At 39.5% G+C, this 18,941-nt stretch overlaps 1 protein-coding gene across 1 annotated transcript in view; it reads left to right on the forward strand.

The window, feature by feature from the left end:
• LOC124865283 (galanin receptor type 1-like) overlaps positions 1–17,640 on the forward strand; it is a 28,350-nt gene extending 10,710 nt beyond the window's left edge. Inside the window, exon 3 of the mRNA XM_047360259.1 lies at positions 11,198–17,640. Within this exon, the coding sequence (XP_047216215.1) occupies positions 11,198–11,518 (321 nt within the window). The 3' untranslated portion in view covers positions 11,519–17,640. The remainder of the gene's footprint in view (positions 1–11,197) is intronic.
• The last annotated feature ends 1,301 nt before the right edge of the window (positions 17,641–18,941 follow it).

The following is an 18,941-nucleotide window of genomic DNA, read 5'->3' on the forward strand; positions in this document are numbered from 1 at the left end:
TTAACTTTATTCGGTTCACCTGCACAAAACAAATCACTCTTCTCGTTTCACCTTGTTCTTGCTCCATATATACACCTCTGTTCTGTTCTTTCCTCGTGGAAACATTTCGGATCATGTCACTCTGTGTTCAGCCAGTTCATGCTGTTCATGCCAAGCCTTTCCATGCTTGTATTTGCCACCACCTTCAGAAGTAAGTTTCATTTATTAAACCATTTCACTTACCATCATGCTGCCTGCTTGTCTGTATTCCGGGGTCCTCCGTTACAACGCACCTGACACAAAATGCAGTTAAAAGCCTTCAGCTGATTCAAAATGCTGCAGCTGATGAAAATTAAAAAGAGAGATCATATTTCTCCTATTTTAGCTTCCCTTCATTGGCTCCCTGTTAAATGCAGAATATAATTTAAAATTCTCCTCCTCACATATAAAGCCCGTAATGATCTAGCTCCATCATACATCAGAGATTTGATTGTTCCATATATTCCTCTGAGCACTTCGTTCTCAGACTGCATGTTTACTGCTGGTTCTTAGAGTCTCTAGAAGTAGAATGGGAGGCAGATCCTTTAGTTATCAGGCTCCTCTCCTGTGGAACCAGCTCCCAGTTTTAGTCCGTGAGGAAGACACCCTGTCTACTTTTAAGGCTACGCTTAAAACCTTCCTTTTTGATAAAGCTTATAGTGGCTAAGGTTATCCTGAGATATCTCTGTAGTTATGCTGCTGTAGGCTTAGGCTGCTGGAGGACCACTTATGACCATAATGACAACTTTCACTCTCTCTGCTAAATTCTCATTCTACTCTCCAATTTTGCATTATTTGCTGTTATTTCGGCTTTTAACTTTATGTTCTCTCTCTTTTCTCTTCCTAGAAGCTACACCTGGCCTGACTCTGTGTCTACCTGTGACACCTTCCTGGAGGGGGGCATCGTCCAATCTTCTGCTGGCAACAACTTAATTCTCACCCTCTATCGTTGATTCACTTGGCCCTGTCTTTCAGTGTTTAACCCTGTCTCTCTCCTAGTCATAGCTACTGACTGAGCTTTTTCTGTAACTAATTATATGTGCTCTCTTTCAGACTCTAACCATGAAAACTGCCTCAGAGTTTATCTGTTCTTTCTTTCTAGGTGAAACGACTAAAGGAGCTACATACATTAACATTTACTTTTCCTTCCCATAGAAAGTACTCCTGGATCAGTGCTTCTGTGTTCTTTTTCTGTCTCTGCTCTGTTCTCTCAAACCCCCAGTTGGTCGTGGCAGAGGGCTGCTCACACTGAGCCTGGTTCTGCTGGAGGTTTCTTCCTGTTAAAAGGAAGTTTTTTCTTTCCACTGTCGCTACATGCATGCTCATTATGAGGGATTGCTCCACAGTCAACGCCAGTGACTGTCCACTGTCGTTACATGCTCATCCAGGAGGAGTGAATGCTGCAAGTCTCTGACTCGATGCAATCTGCTGGGTTTCCTTTGATAGAAAAACTTTTTATCCAATTTGAATAAATAACTGAATCTGACTGCACTGTTCAATGGTTAGGATTAATTGGAATGTATAAACTTGACTTTGTGAAGTGCCTTGAGACGACATGTGTTGTGAATTGGTGCTATATAAATAAACTGAATTGAATTGAATTAGATAACATGATTCTATATCATACCTGTACAATGGCTGGGTTACAGAGAGACTTGCCAGTGTAAACAGTGGTATGATTGTTAACATCCATGGTAAGATCATTGTAGTAATGTGCTGCTGGCCTGTAGAAAGTTGAGGGTGTAGAGCAGTGGTTCCCCAACCTTTTCTGACTGTGTATCCTCTGAGCTATTTCAGTATACCAGGGGTACCTCCTCCAGTGTTTACCCCAAGGATTTTGGTCTGGGGGTGGGGGGGTTTGACAGAAGGCATGCGGTGTGTATGTATGCGATGACTGGACTTTGGCGTGTCAGAGGCAGGGCATGAAACACTTGGGCTATTTTGTGTACTTGTACCTTTGCCATATGTACCAGGAGTAGGAGAGTTACCCCTGCCGCTACTCGCAGGAGAGGACATGCTGCCATCAAAATGAAATTTGGTGCTTTTAAAACTACAGATATCTTTGCTTGCTTTCCAGGTTTTAGGAGCATGATTTTCTGTCCACTGTTTGCAGCGGGTGTTTAATGGAATGCAAGCGCACGTAACTGAGTGTGTCAGCTGAGTATAAAGAGTGTGTTTCTGTCCAGCTTTTGTCAAGTTCGGCCATAGAAAGTAGAGTAGCAACGACGCAGGGACAGAAATCGCTCACAATGTGATCTAATAAAATGTATGACATCAACTGTGAAAACGTACTATTACTACCTTGTTGGCGGGGCGGGGTGTCCCCCTTGGATAATGGTGGGGAAAAGTTTCCCTCAGTCAAACGTGTTCAGCTCAAATTAAACATAAAAGTAGCTCTGTTGCTATGAAAGTGAATAAGAAATCTAAATAAATACAAAATCAAGGCTCACTATTTACTTTGTTTTCATCATTTAACAGAGTTTTAATGAGAAACTTGCATTTGCTTGTCCTTGATAAGCTTTGAGAGATCTCTCCCTCTCTCTCCCGATAGCAGAGTGTCGTACAGGTGAACAGCAATGACACTCCTGCTCCAGTCTTTCTGACCTGTAGTTGTTTTATTGTGCTTTTGGTTGATAAAAGCTTGGTGTATTTTGCACCTGGGTCCTAATAAAGCATCACACGTCCAAGAATTATTGCTACTAACTGATGATATTCACTACGCCCCCCTGGAACTGACATGGGGGAAAGAAAATATAGCGTTCGACGAAATACTAATTCTTTCCCACAAAATACTAATTTGTTCCCACTAAATACCGATTTTGCCCAAGAAATACTTATTCGGGATCACGAAATATTAATTTGGGGGTGTGAAATATACATAATGTGCCCGCAAAATACACATTTGTTCCCACAAAGTACTTAGTGGGAGCACAACATAGGTATAATGTGCGCACGATATACTAAAACATAATCTTAATATACAGAGCACTTTCTTAACATACGGAGGAACAAAACAACAAGATGGACAGGGATAGTCTGATTGAGTTTTATTTTAGGTTGGGGATGAGCTACAAAGAGATTCTGAAATTGCTGGCATCGCAAGGAATATATAAATACTGAAAAATAATATAAAGTAGCTGCCAAAAATAAGATGCCTACTGCGTGGGAATGAAGTACTAATTCGAAGTACTGAACAATGTAAGATGCACTTTATAACAGTGCATCTTACTTCGTGGGAACATATTAATATTTCGTGTGCACATGCTATATATATTTTTTTCCCCCCATGTTAGTTCCTGGGCGCTGTAATTTACCCTTCATCTTGGAAATTACATTTTTCCACGTACCCACTGCAATGTGCTTACGTACCACTAGGGGAACGAGAACCCCTGGTTGGGAATCACTGGTGTAGAGGAATGTCTCAGTGATGCAGAAACAAGCAGGAAACAATTATGCTAGTAGCAGCTTCTTGACTACCTTTGCAATGGGGAATATTTGCACACTCCAGCCACACTAGTGAGGACTTAATGCTGTGTAAAGGTGGTCTTAGTATTTGTTTATAACAAAACTAAGAAATGACCTTTTCTGAGACAGTAGAATTCTAAAAACATTGCTTCTCTTATGTTTCTACTTCTCTCGACTTAACAAAACAGTTTACATGTAAGATGCTCCAAAGAAGTAATTACAGAATAGCATAATGCTGCATTAAAAAGAGAGATCATATTACTCCAGTGGTACAACACTTCTGGCTGCCTGTTTTTTGTGAGAACTGCTTTTTCTCTAGAATCTAGAGGTAATGAACGAGGTTCTTTCATTCTCTTACAACAGACTCCCTTTATTATATATGATCTGTCACAAATCCCAAGATCCTGTAAAGATTCAACTTTGACTTTTCCCAAGACTGATATAGTAAGACCCATCTGATGTGTATGCGTACTCACTGGACTGTTATAAACAGATGTAAAAATATGCTTTAAACATTACCCTAAGGTTTTTCAGAAATACCAAGCTGTCTTTACATTGAAATACATTTGTTGTGTCACAACAAATGTTACTTCGAACCTTCCATTAAAAAACTGAATCTTTTTAGTGGTAGTCAGTTGCTGTCAGGAAACTAATTAAATGTCGAATAAACCTTTCCTTTCACAGCTCTAGAAAGCCAAAGGTAAGCATAGGTAAATCTGCCTGTTGGAAATCTTTCTTTTTAATTAACACTTTTCAGTTTTAGCCTTAAACATTTCACACAAGAGGGAGAGTCTTAACTTTTCCTAAAAATGCTGATTTGTTTTATTCTCTTCTCGCATGTATTAAACTTATGTGATAATAGGTGGTTAGAGGAGTATGTGAAAGGAGTCACTTAACCTGCAAACCAGACATTTTGTAGACTCTCTCTGAATTTCTATTTGACTCTGTCGCTGGTAAATCTACTCACTATCTTTTGTGAATATAGACAGATAAGGACAGACAGTGGATGTTTTGGATAAGGTTGATATGGCTCTCCTCCCAGGGTGGCACAGCCTGGAGGGATGCACTGCAAGCATTCAAGAAAGAAACAAAAAACACTCACTTGCCACAATAACAGGTTTTTCATTGTTTCGTTGCTTGTCAGTTAAAAGAGGACTTGGTGTAAGGAAAGTGAGAAAATATGGTGGTACGTCAAAGCTGACTAGTCGTTCCTGTTAATATCTATATCACATCCTCAAGTTTGGTTCTAATTAAAGAGGTACTTCACAGGTTTTTTTTGAAGGAACTTAAAATATATTTGATTTCTCCTGTTCGAAATCTGAAAATACTTTGGAATTTTAAACTGGATAAAATACATAATACCTCATAAACAGTGGACAGTTATGTTTAGCAATTCATAAGTAACGTGTTTATATGTCTGCAATAAAAATGTTATTGCTTTGTTGAAATAAAATGCTATGTGTAGCTTGCTGGAACTTTATAGTAGTAAACAAAACAAAAAAACATTTTGGTAAATAAAAACAATATGACCAAATTTTGAAACACGTGTCTCTGGCATGTCTTTTGATTCTGAATTGGCTCTCCCCTTTATACTGGTTTTGTTGCTCTGCGTCTCGCAGCCCATCGTTCTCTCTGGCTCTCTTCACTGTCTGATTCAACATAGAGGACACACAGGAGGACACAACCAAAGGAATAAAGGGAAGCCTGTCACGTCACATTAGATAGCCATTAAAAACTAGATTGCATTATTTTTTTAAACCCTAATGTTTACCTTTCCAGAGAGAGAGGTCTAAAATAAGGTGATAAGAAATGACTGGAAGTACAGGTCCTTCTCAAAACATTAGCATATTGTGATAAAGTTCATTATTTTCTATAATGTCATGATGAAAATTTAACATTCATATATTTTAGATTCATTGCACACTAACTGAAATATTTCAGGTCTTTTATTGTCTTAATATGGATGATTTTGGCATACAGCTCATGAAAACCCAAAATTCCTATCTCACAAAAGTAGCATATTTCATCCGACCAATAAAAGAAAAATGTTTTTAATACAAAAAACGTCAACCTTCAAATAATCATGTACAGTTATGCACTCAATACTTGGTCGGGAATCCTTTTGCAGAAATGACTGCTTCAATGCGGCGTGGCATGGAGGCAATCAGCCTGTGGCACTGCTGAGGTCTTATGGAGGCCCAGGATGCTTCGATAGCGGCCTTTAGCTCATCCAGAGTGTTGGGTCTTGAGTCTCTCAACGTTCTCTTCACAATATCCCACAGATTCTCTATGGGGTTCAGGTCAGGAGAGTTGGCAGGCCAATTGAGCACAGTGATACCATGGTCAGTAAACCATTTACCAGTGGTTTTGGCACTGTGAGCAGGTGCCAGGTCGTGCTGAAAAAGGAAATCTTCATCTCCATAAAGCTTTTCAGCAGATGGAAGCATGAAGTGCTCCAAAATCTCTTGATAGCTAGCTGCATTGACCCTGCCCTTGATAAAACACAGTGGACCAACACCAGCAGCTGACACGGCACTCCAGACCATCACTGACTGTGGGTACTTGACACTGGACTTCTGGCATTTTGGCATTTCCTTCTCCCCAGTCTTCCTCCAGACTCTGGCACCTTGATTTCCGAATGGCATGCAGAATTTGCTTTCATCCGAAAAAAGTACTTTGGACCACTGAGCAACAGTCCAGTGCTGCTTCTCTGTAGCCCAGGTCAGGCGCTTCTGCCGCTGTTTCTGGTTCAAAAGTGGCTTGACCTGGGGAATGTGGCACCTGTAGCCCATTTTCTGCACACGCCTGTGCACGGTGGCTCTGGATGTTTCTACTCCAGACTCAGTCCACTGCTTCCGCAGGTCCCCCAAGGTCTGGAATCGGCCCTTCTCCACAATCTTCCTCAGGGTCCGGTCACCTCTTCTCGTTGTGCAGCGTTTTCTGCCACACTTTTTCCTTCCCACAGACTTCCCACTGAGGTGCCTTGATACAGCACTCTGGGAACAACCTATTCGTTCAGAAATTTCTTTCTGTGTCTTGCCCTCTTGCTTGAGGGTGTCAATAGTGGCCTTCTGGACAGCAGTCAGGTCGGCAGTCTTACCCATGATTGGGGTTTTGAGTGATGAACCAGGCTGGGAGTTTTAAAGGCCTCAGGAATCTTTTGCAGGTGTTTAGAGTTAACTCGTTGATTCAGATGATTAGGTTCATAGCTCGTTTAGAGACCCTTTTAATGATATGCTAATTTTGTGAGATAGGAATTTTGGGTTTTCATGAGCTGTATGCCAAAATCATCTGTATTAAGACAATAAAAGACCTGAAATATTTCAGTTAGTGTGCAATGAATCTAAAATATATGAATGTTAAATTTTCATCATTACATTATGGAAAATAATGAACTTTATCACAATATGCTAATATTTTTAGAAGGACCTGTATAAGCCAAGGACTGAGACGTGCACTGAAGTACAAGCAGGGAAAGAAAATAATAGATTTATTTCAGAAGCTTACTGAGCAAAAGAAGAAAAACAAAGTTGTTTTTCTGACAGATTATTGGATAATTTACTTTAAAGAGCATAATCTGTCATGCAGTGAAATAAATAATAAGTTTCATGTTGTAACCATTGCATGTTTTGGCAGTGTTGCTCACAATCTGCAGAATAAACCACTTTAGCTAAATCTGTTGCCATTATAATGCCATAAATTGAGATAAATGTGAAAAACATAATACATATGAAGACTTGTTAAACCCAGTAACTTCATTTGGTTTTCAAATGCATGTAAACACAAACAGAAAATCAGCCATTTAGGCATCTAGACATGCTGAAGTTCAAACCGAGCATCAGAGTGGGGGAACAAAGGAGATTTGAGTGACATTGACTGACAAAATGGTTGTTGGTGCCAGATGGGCTGGTCTAAGTATTCCAGAAATGTCTGGTATTTTTTACATGCAACCTTTCTGTGAAGAGAGAATATCCAGTGAGCCACAGCTATGTGGACAGAAATACCTTTTTGATGTCAGAGGTTAGAGGGGAAATGTCAGACTGCTTTGAGATGATGAAATAGTAGCTCAAATAAGCAATTTTTAATGTATGAGAAATACCATCTCTGAGTGCACCACCTGTCAGATCATAAAGCAGATGGGCTACAGCTGCAATGAGCAGAGTGCCACTCTGTATCTGCTAAGAACAGAAACACCAGGACCTAACTCGCACAGGCTCAACAAGAATCAAATAGATATGAAAAACATTGGCATGTGGTTTAATGTGAGAGTTGCATCATGGATGTGCAGCTGATAAATTTGCAGCGACTCCATGGTGTTCTTAATATGGATCAAAACCTCTGACGAATATTGTAGACACCTTGCTGAATATATGCCACAAAGAACTAATTCAGGTCTGAGGGGAAAAAGGGGGTTCCAGCCAGCAAGGTTCTCGTCATAAAGTTGCCACTGAGTGCATATTTCTAAAGGTGTTGTGCTGAATGGCGATCTGGTGACTGTGGACTATCAAACACAAGACCAAAGTATTGATGTAGTCATCTTTTGGGAAGATGTTTACCATTACTTTGTTTGTGCTACAAGTATGCTTTACCCTGAGCTACATGCAGCTAAATACTTGAGAAAAAGACTTTGTGTTATGGCCAACTCTGATCCACTCTGCCATTCAGAGGATTGCATATCTGGATCTGTGGAATGAACTATCGACACGATAGATATTTTATGATATTTTGAAAGAGGACGGTCAGAAGACACCCATTGAGAGTTCTGCTCCTCTCTTCAGCTCTAAAATCCATCTTTTATTGTTTTTCTCGCTTTTATGGTTTGATTTTCAGTCGGTAGCTATATTACAACCTCGTTACAAAGCAGGAGCGCCACAGCCACTAAATGCTGGCATGTAGGGCAGGGAAGTTGTTTTTCTCAAAGGCTGCAGACTCAAACAGAGCTAACAAGAGAAAGAAAAACAAAATTTAGATTCCTGGCTTTATAATGCAGCAAGGCTTGAAGGGAAAGCTGGATCACTGATTCTTCGCACATCAATTTACAAATGCCTAGAAAAAACAAATCAACACACACCTGGTAGACCTTATTTGATACACCTCAGAATTGCCAGTATTTTCTCTTGTAGCGTCCCCTCTGTTGCAAATGATAATAGCTACATTAAATATATATGTATGTATCAAAACCCCTAAATATATTATCTCTCTTATCCATCAAAAATCAACCAAAGGGTATTCTGTCACAATCCTAATGTGTTCGGTTTTGATTTTCTTTTGTGTATGTATTTGACTATTTCTTTGCTGTTTATTATGTTCTTTAGGTTCTGCTTTCTAAAGTTATTTCCTTGTGCTCATTCTTGTTAGGTGTATTCCACTTTTGTGTTTTATTGTTTTTTCTACATCTAGAGTTATTTCCTGTTAGATTCTTCCTTGGGTTTCTTTATGTTTCTGCCTGCTTTGCTCCGTCCAGTTAGCTCTCTCTGCTTCAGCTGTAACTCATTTCTTCTGATTAGCTCATATTGTTTGCCTGTCATTTCTCCACCCTTCCTCAGTATGTAAGTCCACTGGTTCCAATTGTTCTTTGCTGGATTTGCTGGGTTCTTTCATTTTCATTATTAAAGCGTTCAGATTCATCTGAACTCATCTCTGCATTTTAGTGTTTCACAAAATTGAAACATGACATTTTCTCTTTATCAGGGACCTATCTTAATTGCATTTAAGAAATAAGTGAAATCAAGGGTACAATTTAAAGAAATTAAAGATTTATTTTAAGAATCATAATATTAAGCTTTCAGTTGAAATTGAATAATTATTGTATATTTGAACTACAGAAGCAAATATTTTCTTATTGGCAATCGCACTAATTGTCAAAAGACAAGACATGTTAATACCAAGCTAAGAAATGTCTAGTTTAAGTAAAAAAAAAAATTTATCACTGTTTCTCTAAAGGTTAAATAGGATTTTGTGGACAATTTGGAGTTATTTTCTTGAGGGAAAAGTTGGCTCACTAAAGGGGAGCCATCTTTGACATGTCATCTCAGGTGAAGGAGAGCCCAACTTGTCCGGACTGGACGTTTTTCTCTGGATACACAATGGACTCCTGGCAGAAGTGGAGGATTGTGTGTTTGTCGATAATGTCAGTCGAGGATGTGGAAGATATGTATATAATTGGATGTTTGATATCAAGATTTCTGCTTTTTGGAGTCAGCGGTTACCTGGCATATCGAGAAATTCGGAGAATGTCAGCAGCTGTTCTGGCAATTGTGAAGCTGCTTGGCATGTATGATGGGATCTTCAGAGCGATCAACACTCAGACTGAGATGTTACGTGAGCTGAATCGCAGACTGGATGTGATCCTTAGGATCGCAGGCAGGTTGCGGTTCCTGGACTCAGGGGTGAAATGGGATAAATCTTGGAGAAAGTTGTTCGCTCAGATCTGGCGAAAGACCAGGAATTTGTCTATTTGGATTCGCCTTTGAGAAGCACCAGCGAGACTCTCAAGGCTGACGGAAAATTAAGAGTCAGCCTAACCCAAATAATTATTGTTTTTCTGAATCTGGCTCCCCTGCACGGCCTTGATGGCTGGCTATCTTCAACTTCTCCTGGAAGTTATGTAAACATGACGCTCTGCTCCCTCTGACCCCTCCCTTCCCTGAGGACATCTGTGGACCTGCTCAGAACTTTGTGGCCGATTGATGAACATTCCAACGTACCATCAAGGACAATGGCCTCTGGGACAGTGCTTCATGGACTTACTTGCACACACTCACTTGCACACACACACATGCTCAAGATAAACATATGCACCCCCTCACACCACCTTCACCGTTCCCGGCATGATGTTGTTTTGTAAACTTGTTGCTTCTTTGTGCTGAGGTTTTTTGCAATCTCAAATTGTATCCTGCTAAGGATAAAATGTGAAATATGATTTTTTTCCCTCTACTTACCTAATGTGGCCTCTTTTCTCATCTAGCAAGGGCAGCGCCTGTGAGTGGGCAGCAAAGCCTCGGTGACCATTCCCCCCTTGTCTTGTGTTATGATGTATGTTTGGATGGGTTGTACTGGAATTCTAATTTCCCCTCGGGGATCAATAAAGTATCTTTGAATTTAATTGAATTGAATTGATTTTGGTAGGCTGGCCAGTCCTGGGAAGGTTCCTTGCTGTTCCACATGTGTTCCCCAAGTGTGGATAATGGCTTTGCGTTTTAAATCTTTACAGACTGATAAATGTCAATGACTTTGTATTTCATCTGCTTTAGAATTTCATTGGATCAGGTCATGATGTTTTGCTTTTTGAGATCTTATACCCTACTTCACGTTGTCGTTAGGTCTTATTGATGCACGTAAAACTTTAAACATAAAATGTGTAACAACTTTAGGATCATATACCCATTGTCTATTTTGGCAATCTCAAGCCCATCAACTGCATGTGGGCCTTAAACGTCTCTGTCAGAGGACTGAAATATGTTGAATGTGTTAAAAGTCACAATTCTGAGGGTTCATTTCAATGCACTGTAGGATATTTTCGCTCTTTAAATATTTTTTTATCTTACTAAAAAAAAACTATTCCCTTTAAATTGTAGCACCAGATAACAGTTACCATTAATAAAAAGCAGTTTTATCCCATTAACGACTCAAAGCTGAACTATAAACTGTAAATGTTATTATTTCCCTGAGAGCACTTACAAATCATTTCTCTTCTTCCTGTATGTTCTCCCAGACTGCTCAGACAGTGCTGGTGGTGGTGGTGGTGTTCTGCCTGTCCTGGCTCCCTCATCACGTTGTTCATCTCTGGGCGGAGTTCGGGACCTTTCCACTGACCCAGGCCTCCTACGTGTTTCGGGTGGCTGCACATTGCCTGGCGTACAGCAACTCATCTGTAAACCCTGTCATCTACGCTTTTTTGTCAGAGAACTTCAGGAAGGCTTACAAGCAAGTCTTTAAATGCCAGATTGGCCACGGCGACTGCCCGCTCAACGACATTAAGGAAATCCGCAGCAAGGCAGATACTCCCCCATCAACTAACTGCACCAACGTTTGACTGGCTGTGCCTGGTAACATGAACATTTATTGAGATGGTACACTCAAACTCACTTTGAGTCAACAAGACTCACCCAGGGTGAGTATTGCTGATACTCACCCTGGGTGAGTTTGAGGGTGTTAATCAGGATGAGTATTGCTCATTGTCATGTTTCACACAAGTGTGTGTCATTGTACCTGGACTGAAGCTAAAAGGATCTCAGTCTGATCACATGAGAAGTCTGCAGTGTCTAAAACCCGAGAGCACAGTGAGACATCAAGGTAGATAATTAAAGATCACTTCATAATGTATTTATATTGGTATAACATTCAAACATGAGGTCATTTAACCCTCTGACTTAATAAGTATCGATGTATTTAGTACAGTTTTACTTTTCACCAACTTGAGGCATAACCACCTGTTGCTGTGGAACATGTTTCAAGTGGGTTTTTTTGTGTCTGAAGAACAAATGCTATTTTTTCCATTTATACAGCTTCATGCAATTTACAGAATTGCTTATTCCAGCATGTTCTAATTGCTGGTTGTAGTTTTGTTGAGTTAAACGTCATTTTGTATCTTGTTGGCGCAAGAACACTGTTCTGGAAAGCTAGCTTGCATGTTTAAGATGTCAAAATAACTCTTTCTTTAAAAAAGAATTACAGCATTCAGGAACCTAAAATGGTAACGACATCATCTGTCACAAGGATATTACCATGTGTGTTGTTTCCTTCAGGCTGTAAATTAAATTTAGCTTGCTAATGGAATTACTTCAGCGTGGGCAGAGGGAATAACAAAGGCTAGCTACCCAGACAATGGCTTTTGCTTCTGAAGGATATCAAGTAAATCTATATTCTCCTTGTTTCCCAAAGCTGCTCTGTTCTTCTCTGTCAAGTTTAATTGAAATACCCAAATTCCATTTCTGAACCACGAAATAGAAGTAATAGAAAAATGACATCAAGCTTTTAGATTTTTTTCCATTATTTTGTCATTTGGTGCAACCACTATGTTTGAATAATTCATTCTACTGCAAAACTTGGACCCTGTTACTAAAAAAATCAGGATCCTCATCTAGGAACATTTGCATTGAGGCTGTTTTAGTTATGTTCTTTGTTTCAGCTCTACTAAAGTAAAGTTATCCTAATGTCAGCAGACTACATATCCAGCCTTCCAGCAGCAATAAATTACTTTGTACTGCTTAACATGAACGCTGGTATTTATATGATTGCTTGAACCTCTGAGTGACATCTTAGTATTTTAATTAACAGGCTGTTTAATGCCTGAGATAAATTTTTATTATAAAAATTATCTTTAGTAGCCACAAAGCTAACAGTTTAGTTTGTCAATGGCTCACTTGCTTAAAGCTCTTATTCACTTTGTATAAACACATCAATTGTGTCAGTTATTGAATAAATTACTGAATACCAAGATGATGTTAATTTCATTAAGAAGTAATTTAAGGTTACATTTTCTTTAAAACAGGGCCCATATACACAAAGAATCCTAAGACTAAAAGTAGCTCCTAGTGACGTCATTCTAACAAAAATTGTAGAATTTCTCGAAAGCTACGATTTTTCTTAGAATTTTCCCTCGGTAAGATAAAAGTGATTCATGAAGCACCTTAGGCCTTAAGAGAGCTCCTGACGTGAGGAAATGTTAAGAGTAGTGAAGAGGACTTTTAGAGGACGTTGGCAGAAAGACATAGAATGGAGAGATATTCTCCAAACAATGAATAACAGCGAATTAATAAAACGCTACTGCTCGATCATGCAGGGATCCACCCCTAAACAGTAAAGTAAATGAGCACATAAACTTCTATAACAATCATACAATTATTAATATAGAGATAAGATAAACATTATCATCCCCCTAGGGGTAAATTAAATTGTTTACACGGCAGGACAGATACCTCTAGCACCTCTAGTAATCTAGGAAGGATAAATAACAGAAACAATAATAAATAACCTTGAATAAAAAGTGAACCAAATTGCAAGCAATATAGTACAGACTTATTTAAATATTTACAGACTGTAAAAATGTTGCAAAACTCAAAAAATATACATAAATACACATTTACTTAAATACAAACTCTAGACAAGATACAGTACACTAATCTAAGCACTACATAAACAGAAGGAAGATGTTAATGAGGTGAATACGTATTTGATGTATTGTACGTGATGATGTCAGCAGCCTAAGCCTAAATGGTCATCTACAATGCTCCTCGTCTGTGGAGAAGTTCTCTGGTGTGCTGCTATCTCCTCTTTAGGTTCTGATTGCAGCAGGTGCCAGCGCTGCTCACATTCCAGGCTGGTGCTGAAAGCAAAGGGAACGACACATTGATCTGCTCGGGCATGCCTGTTCGTTTGCACCTCAATCCCAGGACCAAATCTACCTTTAAACACTCCTCTCTCCTCCACCAGCAGGCTCTGATCCTCTGTCCAGTTTGGTTTTCTTCACCTTTTGTTCTCCGTTTTGTTTTAGTTGTTTTACCAAACTAAACCTCATTATATAAGAAGGAGATCAGAAAATGCTGAATTTTAATTTTAATATGAAATAGATGCATTATGAAAATGACCAGCATGGCAAGTAAACATAATAATAAGCAGATCAGAATAATGATGAGCATGTAAATAAACTACGTTTAAAGCTGTTGATGTTGGCTATTAATTTAATCTTGTTACGTTTTATTATCATGATTTACACAATTTTGAATCCAGTCTAAAATCTATCATCGGTTAATTTCTTTCCATTGATTACTAGGAGTGCATTTTTGTTGTTGTTTCTTTTAACAACCAATCACAACTCTTAGAAGACAGCATCACACCTAGCAACAGGGTCAACCACACCTTCTAAGATACGAAGTTCTGTCGTCTCCTCGCTCAGTCGCTCTCAGCAGAGGACGGAATCACTCCTAAGCTAGAAGTCCTTGGCAGGAATTTTTAAGCTAAGATAGGAGCTCTGAGAGAACTGAGAATCTTTTGTAAATACGGGCCCTGGTCTATACCTGTTCTTTTATTATACAAACTAAGCAACTTTGGTTATGTCCTTTTTACACATTGGCATGTGTAAAAAAAGTTCCACCCCCATGCATACACACATATGCCATGCACTAGGCATGCCATGGATATCCATCTCAAGGTATCGAACACTTTTTAAAAGTGATGCATTGAAAACACCCAAAAATTTGCTTCAAACCAATCCTGCGGGTTAAAGTTTCTTAAAGTTGAACTAAACCCAATGTAAAAGCATAACCCCACCCCCAGACACATTTTTGAAAAAGCCACCAAAGTGGGCATTGCCAAGAGACACTCAGGAGCACGGCCAAGTGTGGGGATGAGCACAGGGGGTTAAGCGGGGATGTGGTCCGGAGGATGAGGGAAAGTGGCAGCTAGCTTAATTTTACATAGTGAAACATGGAGAGTGAGCAGAGCAACGCAATTAGTTTTGCCATGGATAGATCTTTTGAGGTGGAGGATTCTTCACCTATGTGGAGCCCATCAGGCCTGAGTCTTATCTGTTCAAGCCGCTGACTTGGCAATGGCCAAAACAGGCCCTGCTGAGATAGTGGAGGACAGAATGCGGACGTGTCTGATTGAGATGATTTTATGCCCGAACATGGTGATGTGACATAGACCTGTACCAAGCTGTACCAATTCAACTACAGTAGCCACTGTTCAACCCAAAGGGGGCAGCACTAAGATGGTTTTAGGACAAATATTACAGAATTAAACAAGTTTACATGAAAATGTAAAATAAATGTAAAACATTGCACAGTAACCTAAAGATGGCATCCAAGGCTCAATTTCTAGAGTTTATCTGGAAAGGAAAGTTGATATGGGGTTTATTTTCACTTTATTAGGACGCCAGAGTAAATTCTGGTGTGAGTGGAGTTCTCTTCAATTTAATTAGGAGAGCACACCTCCCTTAACTGTTCAGCAACGTCTTGCTCACTGCTACTCATTAATGTTGTTTACAAGAAAAAAAACGTTGGCTGTTTGGAACGACATGTCGTGGAAACTAAAGGAAAGGCAGCTAACGTAATGCTTGAAAGCACAGTTTAGTATGTTAAGAGGCTAAAGCATCAGATATGTAAAGCAGGAGACTGCAGGCAAGCTTATATAGCCCATAGCTTGGCTAATTAACCAGCTAGCGTCAGCTTATTTGACTCTCAGTGTTGCTTAGTAAGGAGCAGAACAACTTGCTCCTTACTTGTCAACAAGAATATTCTGCTCATTTACTTGTTTACTTAAAAACCTCTACTTGATTTCTACTTCATTCCATATTTAAATATTTTAATAACAACACACCTTTTAAAATAACCTGCTGTTTTAACTGACACTGACTTTAAATCTAACTAGTGTGACTTAAGAATAATTTAGTTTTTGATCTTTCTGAATAAAAAAAGAAAGTCTGAGCAATCAACAATTCATCTTGTAAATATTTGGACTTAACTGTAAGAATATATCTTAATCATCAAGGATGATCATCAAGGACTTAATCAGTTAAAATCTAGAAGAAATCCAAGCTGAAGAAATGATGTCAAATATTAGAAGTGTACACACAAGCAATTTCTAAATTAACCTATGTGACAAGTGACTAATGAACAGGATTTAAAAGCTCCTCCTTTTTAATTAATGAGTGCCGACTTTAATAACCTACAATCAAAAATGAGACCATCCAAATGCAGACAATACTGGTGTGAATCTAATCCTCAGAAGGTACTGTGCTGTTACAGTGACTGCCAATAGTCTAAAGGGTATCCCAGTAGGGAAAACTGTTGCCTGCAAAGCTGAAGTGCTCCATCTTATCTGGTGTACCTTATACTGATGTATATGTATCAACATGGAGGTTTATATTTTTCTTAGTTGTTAAAAGGTAAATAAGAAGAGTGGTGACAAATGTAAAGTATTTGTACACGTATTGTGGGGAAATCTGGCTGTAAATATATGAAACACTTGAGATAATATTTACATATCTGTGAATGCCGTCCATTGTTCTTTGCTTTGCTGCTATTTTGTCAGTTTTAATTCAGTATGTTGTCTGAGATGCTTCTCTGCATGTATAAAGCATGTTTCTTGCACCTTTCCTGGTATCACTCATAACACAAAATTGAAGACTCTAAGAATTAAAACCAATGTCACATGAGTATGCCAAGGTTTTAAGGAATACAGCTTTACCTCATTGCAGTAAAGCAATAGACTGCATACCATGAGCTTGTTGAGTTACAACCACAGTATATCACAATGTTGAATGTTTACCATCTCTTATAATGATGTCTTTAACCACTATTTAAGTTTCACCTGAAAAGGTTCCAAAGTTTTGATGTAAATGCTCAAACAGAGGTTATACAGATTTTGTTCTTGACACCAGTGGATTAAAAGCACCTAATAAATTTAATCAGCATCCTAATTCCCCCTGTCGGAGGCGAGGATTGTTTCCTGAAGAGATCAGGGGCGATGTTGTTGATGACTATGCTTAGGGTAGAGCTGACTGTCCAGATGTTAATGCTGAAGACAGGAGGAGCTTTTTTCTAATCAACCTGTAATTGACAATATACTCCTCGAGGTCTGTTCTTTAGTTGTGTTGTTGGCTCATATATTTGTTTAAACTAAGGTAAACTCAATAGCTAGATTAGATACTGCATTACAATAACAGAATGGTCTTTTTTTTCTTTCTTTCAGACCTGCAGACAGACACATTACATGTCATGTCTATGATACAGAATAGTATGTTGCAACGTTTAAACGACTGATTGGGCTTCCTCATACTCCATATTTGTTGAAATAATAACCACAAATGTAATAGTGGAGTGTACTTGCTACATCTTGTACATCTTTGAAACCACTAACTTCAAAATATTTTATAGGGATTGTACATTGGTAGATATACTCACCGTTGTGCTTCATAAGTAGTAAAGTAGAAGACAAAAAGAAAGTTTTCTAAGTGAGATCAATTGTGGCAGAAAATTAACACTACATCACCCGAGAGAGACCAACAACTTGGTAAAGGATGATAGTGGCAGCATCCTGCTGTGGGGATGCTTTCATGGAGATGGTGTAAAGTGTGAAACAACTGAAAATATGTCTTATATTCTAGGTTCTTCAAAGTAGCCACCTTTTGCTTTGATTACTGCTCTGTACACTCTTGGCATTCTGTTGATGAGCTTCAAGAGGTAGTCACCTGAAATGGTTTTCACTTCACAGGTGTGCCCTGTCAGGTTTAATAAGTGGGATTTCAAGCCTTATAAATGGGATTGGGACCATCAGTTGTGTTGTGCAGGAGGTGGATACAGTACACAGTTGACAGTCCTACTGAATAGACTGTTAGAATTTGTATTATGGCAAGAAAAAAGCAGCTTAAGTGCGGAAAAACGAGTGGCCATCATTACTTTAAGAAATGAAGGTCAGTCAGTGCGAATAATTGGGAAAACTTTGAAAGTGTCCCCAAGTGCAGTCGCAAAAACCATCAAGCGCTACAAAGAAACTGACTCACATGAGGACCGCCCCAGGAAAGGAAGACCAAGAGTCACCTCTGCTGCGGACAATACGTTCATCTGATTCACCAGCCTCAGAAATCGCAGGTTAACAGCAGCTCAGATTAGAAAAGAGGTCAATGCCACACAGTGTTCTAGCAGCAGACACATCTCTAGAACAACTGTTAAGAGGAGACTGTGTGAATCAGGCCTTCATGGTAAAAGAGCTGCTAGGAAACCACTGCTGAGGACAGGCAACAAGCAGAAGAGACTTGTTTGGGCTAAAGAACACAAGGAATGGACATTAGACCAGTGGAAATCTGTGCTTTGGTCTGATGAGTCCAAGTTTGAGATCTTTGGTTCCAACCGCCGTGTCTTTGTGCGGCGCAGAAGAGGTGAACGGATGGACTCTACATGCCTGGTTCCCACCGTGAAGCATGGAGGAGGAGGTGTGATGGTGTGGGGGTGCTTTGCTGGTGACAGTGTTGGGGATTTATTCAAAATTGAAGGCATACTGAACCAGCATGGCTACCACAGCATCTTGCAGCGGCATGCTATTCCATCCGGTTTGCGTTTAGTTGGACCATCATTTATTTTTCAACAGGACAATGACCCCAAACACACCTCCAAGCTGTGTAAGGGCTATTTGACCAAGAAGGAGAGTGATGGGGTGCTGCGCCAGATGACCTGGCCTCCACTGTCACCGGACCTGAACCCAATTGAGATGGTTTGGGGTGACCTGGACCGCAGATTGAAGGCAAAAGGGCCAACAAGTGCTAAGCATCTCCGGGAACTCCTTCAAGACTGTTGGAAAACCATTTCAGGTGACTACCTCTTGAAGCTCATCAACAGAATGCCAAGAGTGTGCAGAGCAGTAATCAAAGCAAAAGGTGGCTACTTTGAAGAACCTAGAATATAAATAAACCTGTGCTTAAGCCTTCTTTAAAGAATAAATGGGAAAAATTATAATCT

Source organism: Girardinichthys multiradiatus, chromosome 3 (assembly GCF_021462225.1).
Source record: "Girardinichthys multiradiatus isolate DD_20200921_A chromosome 3, DD_fGirMul_XY1, whole genome shotgun sequence".
NCBI classification, from domain to species: Eukaryota; Metazoa; Chordata; class Actinopteri; order Cyprinodontiformes; family Goodeidae; genus Girardinichthys; species Girardinichthys multiradiatus.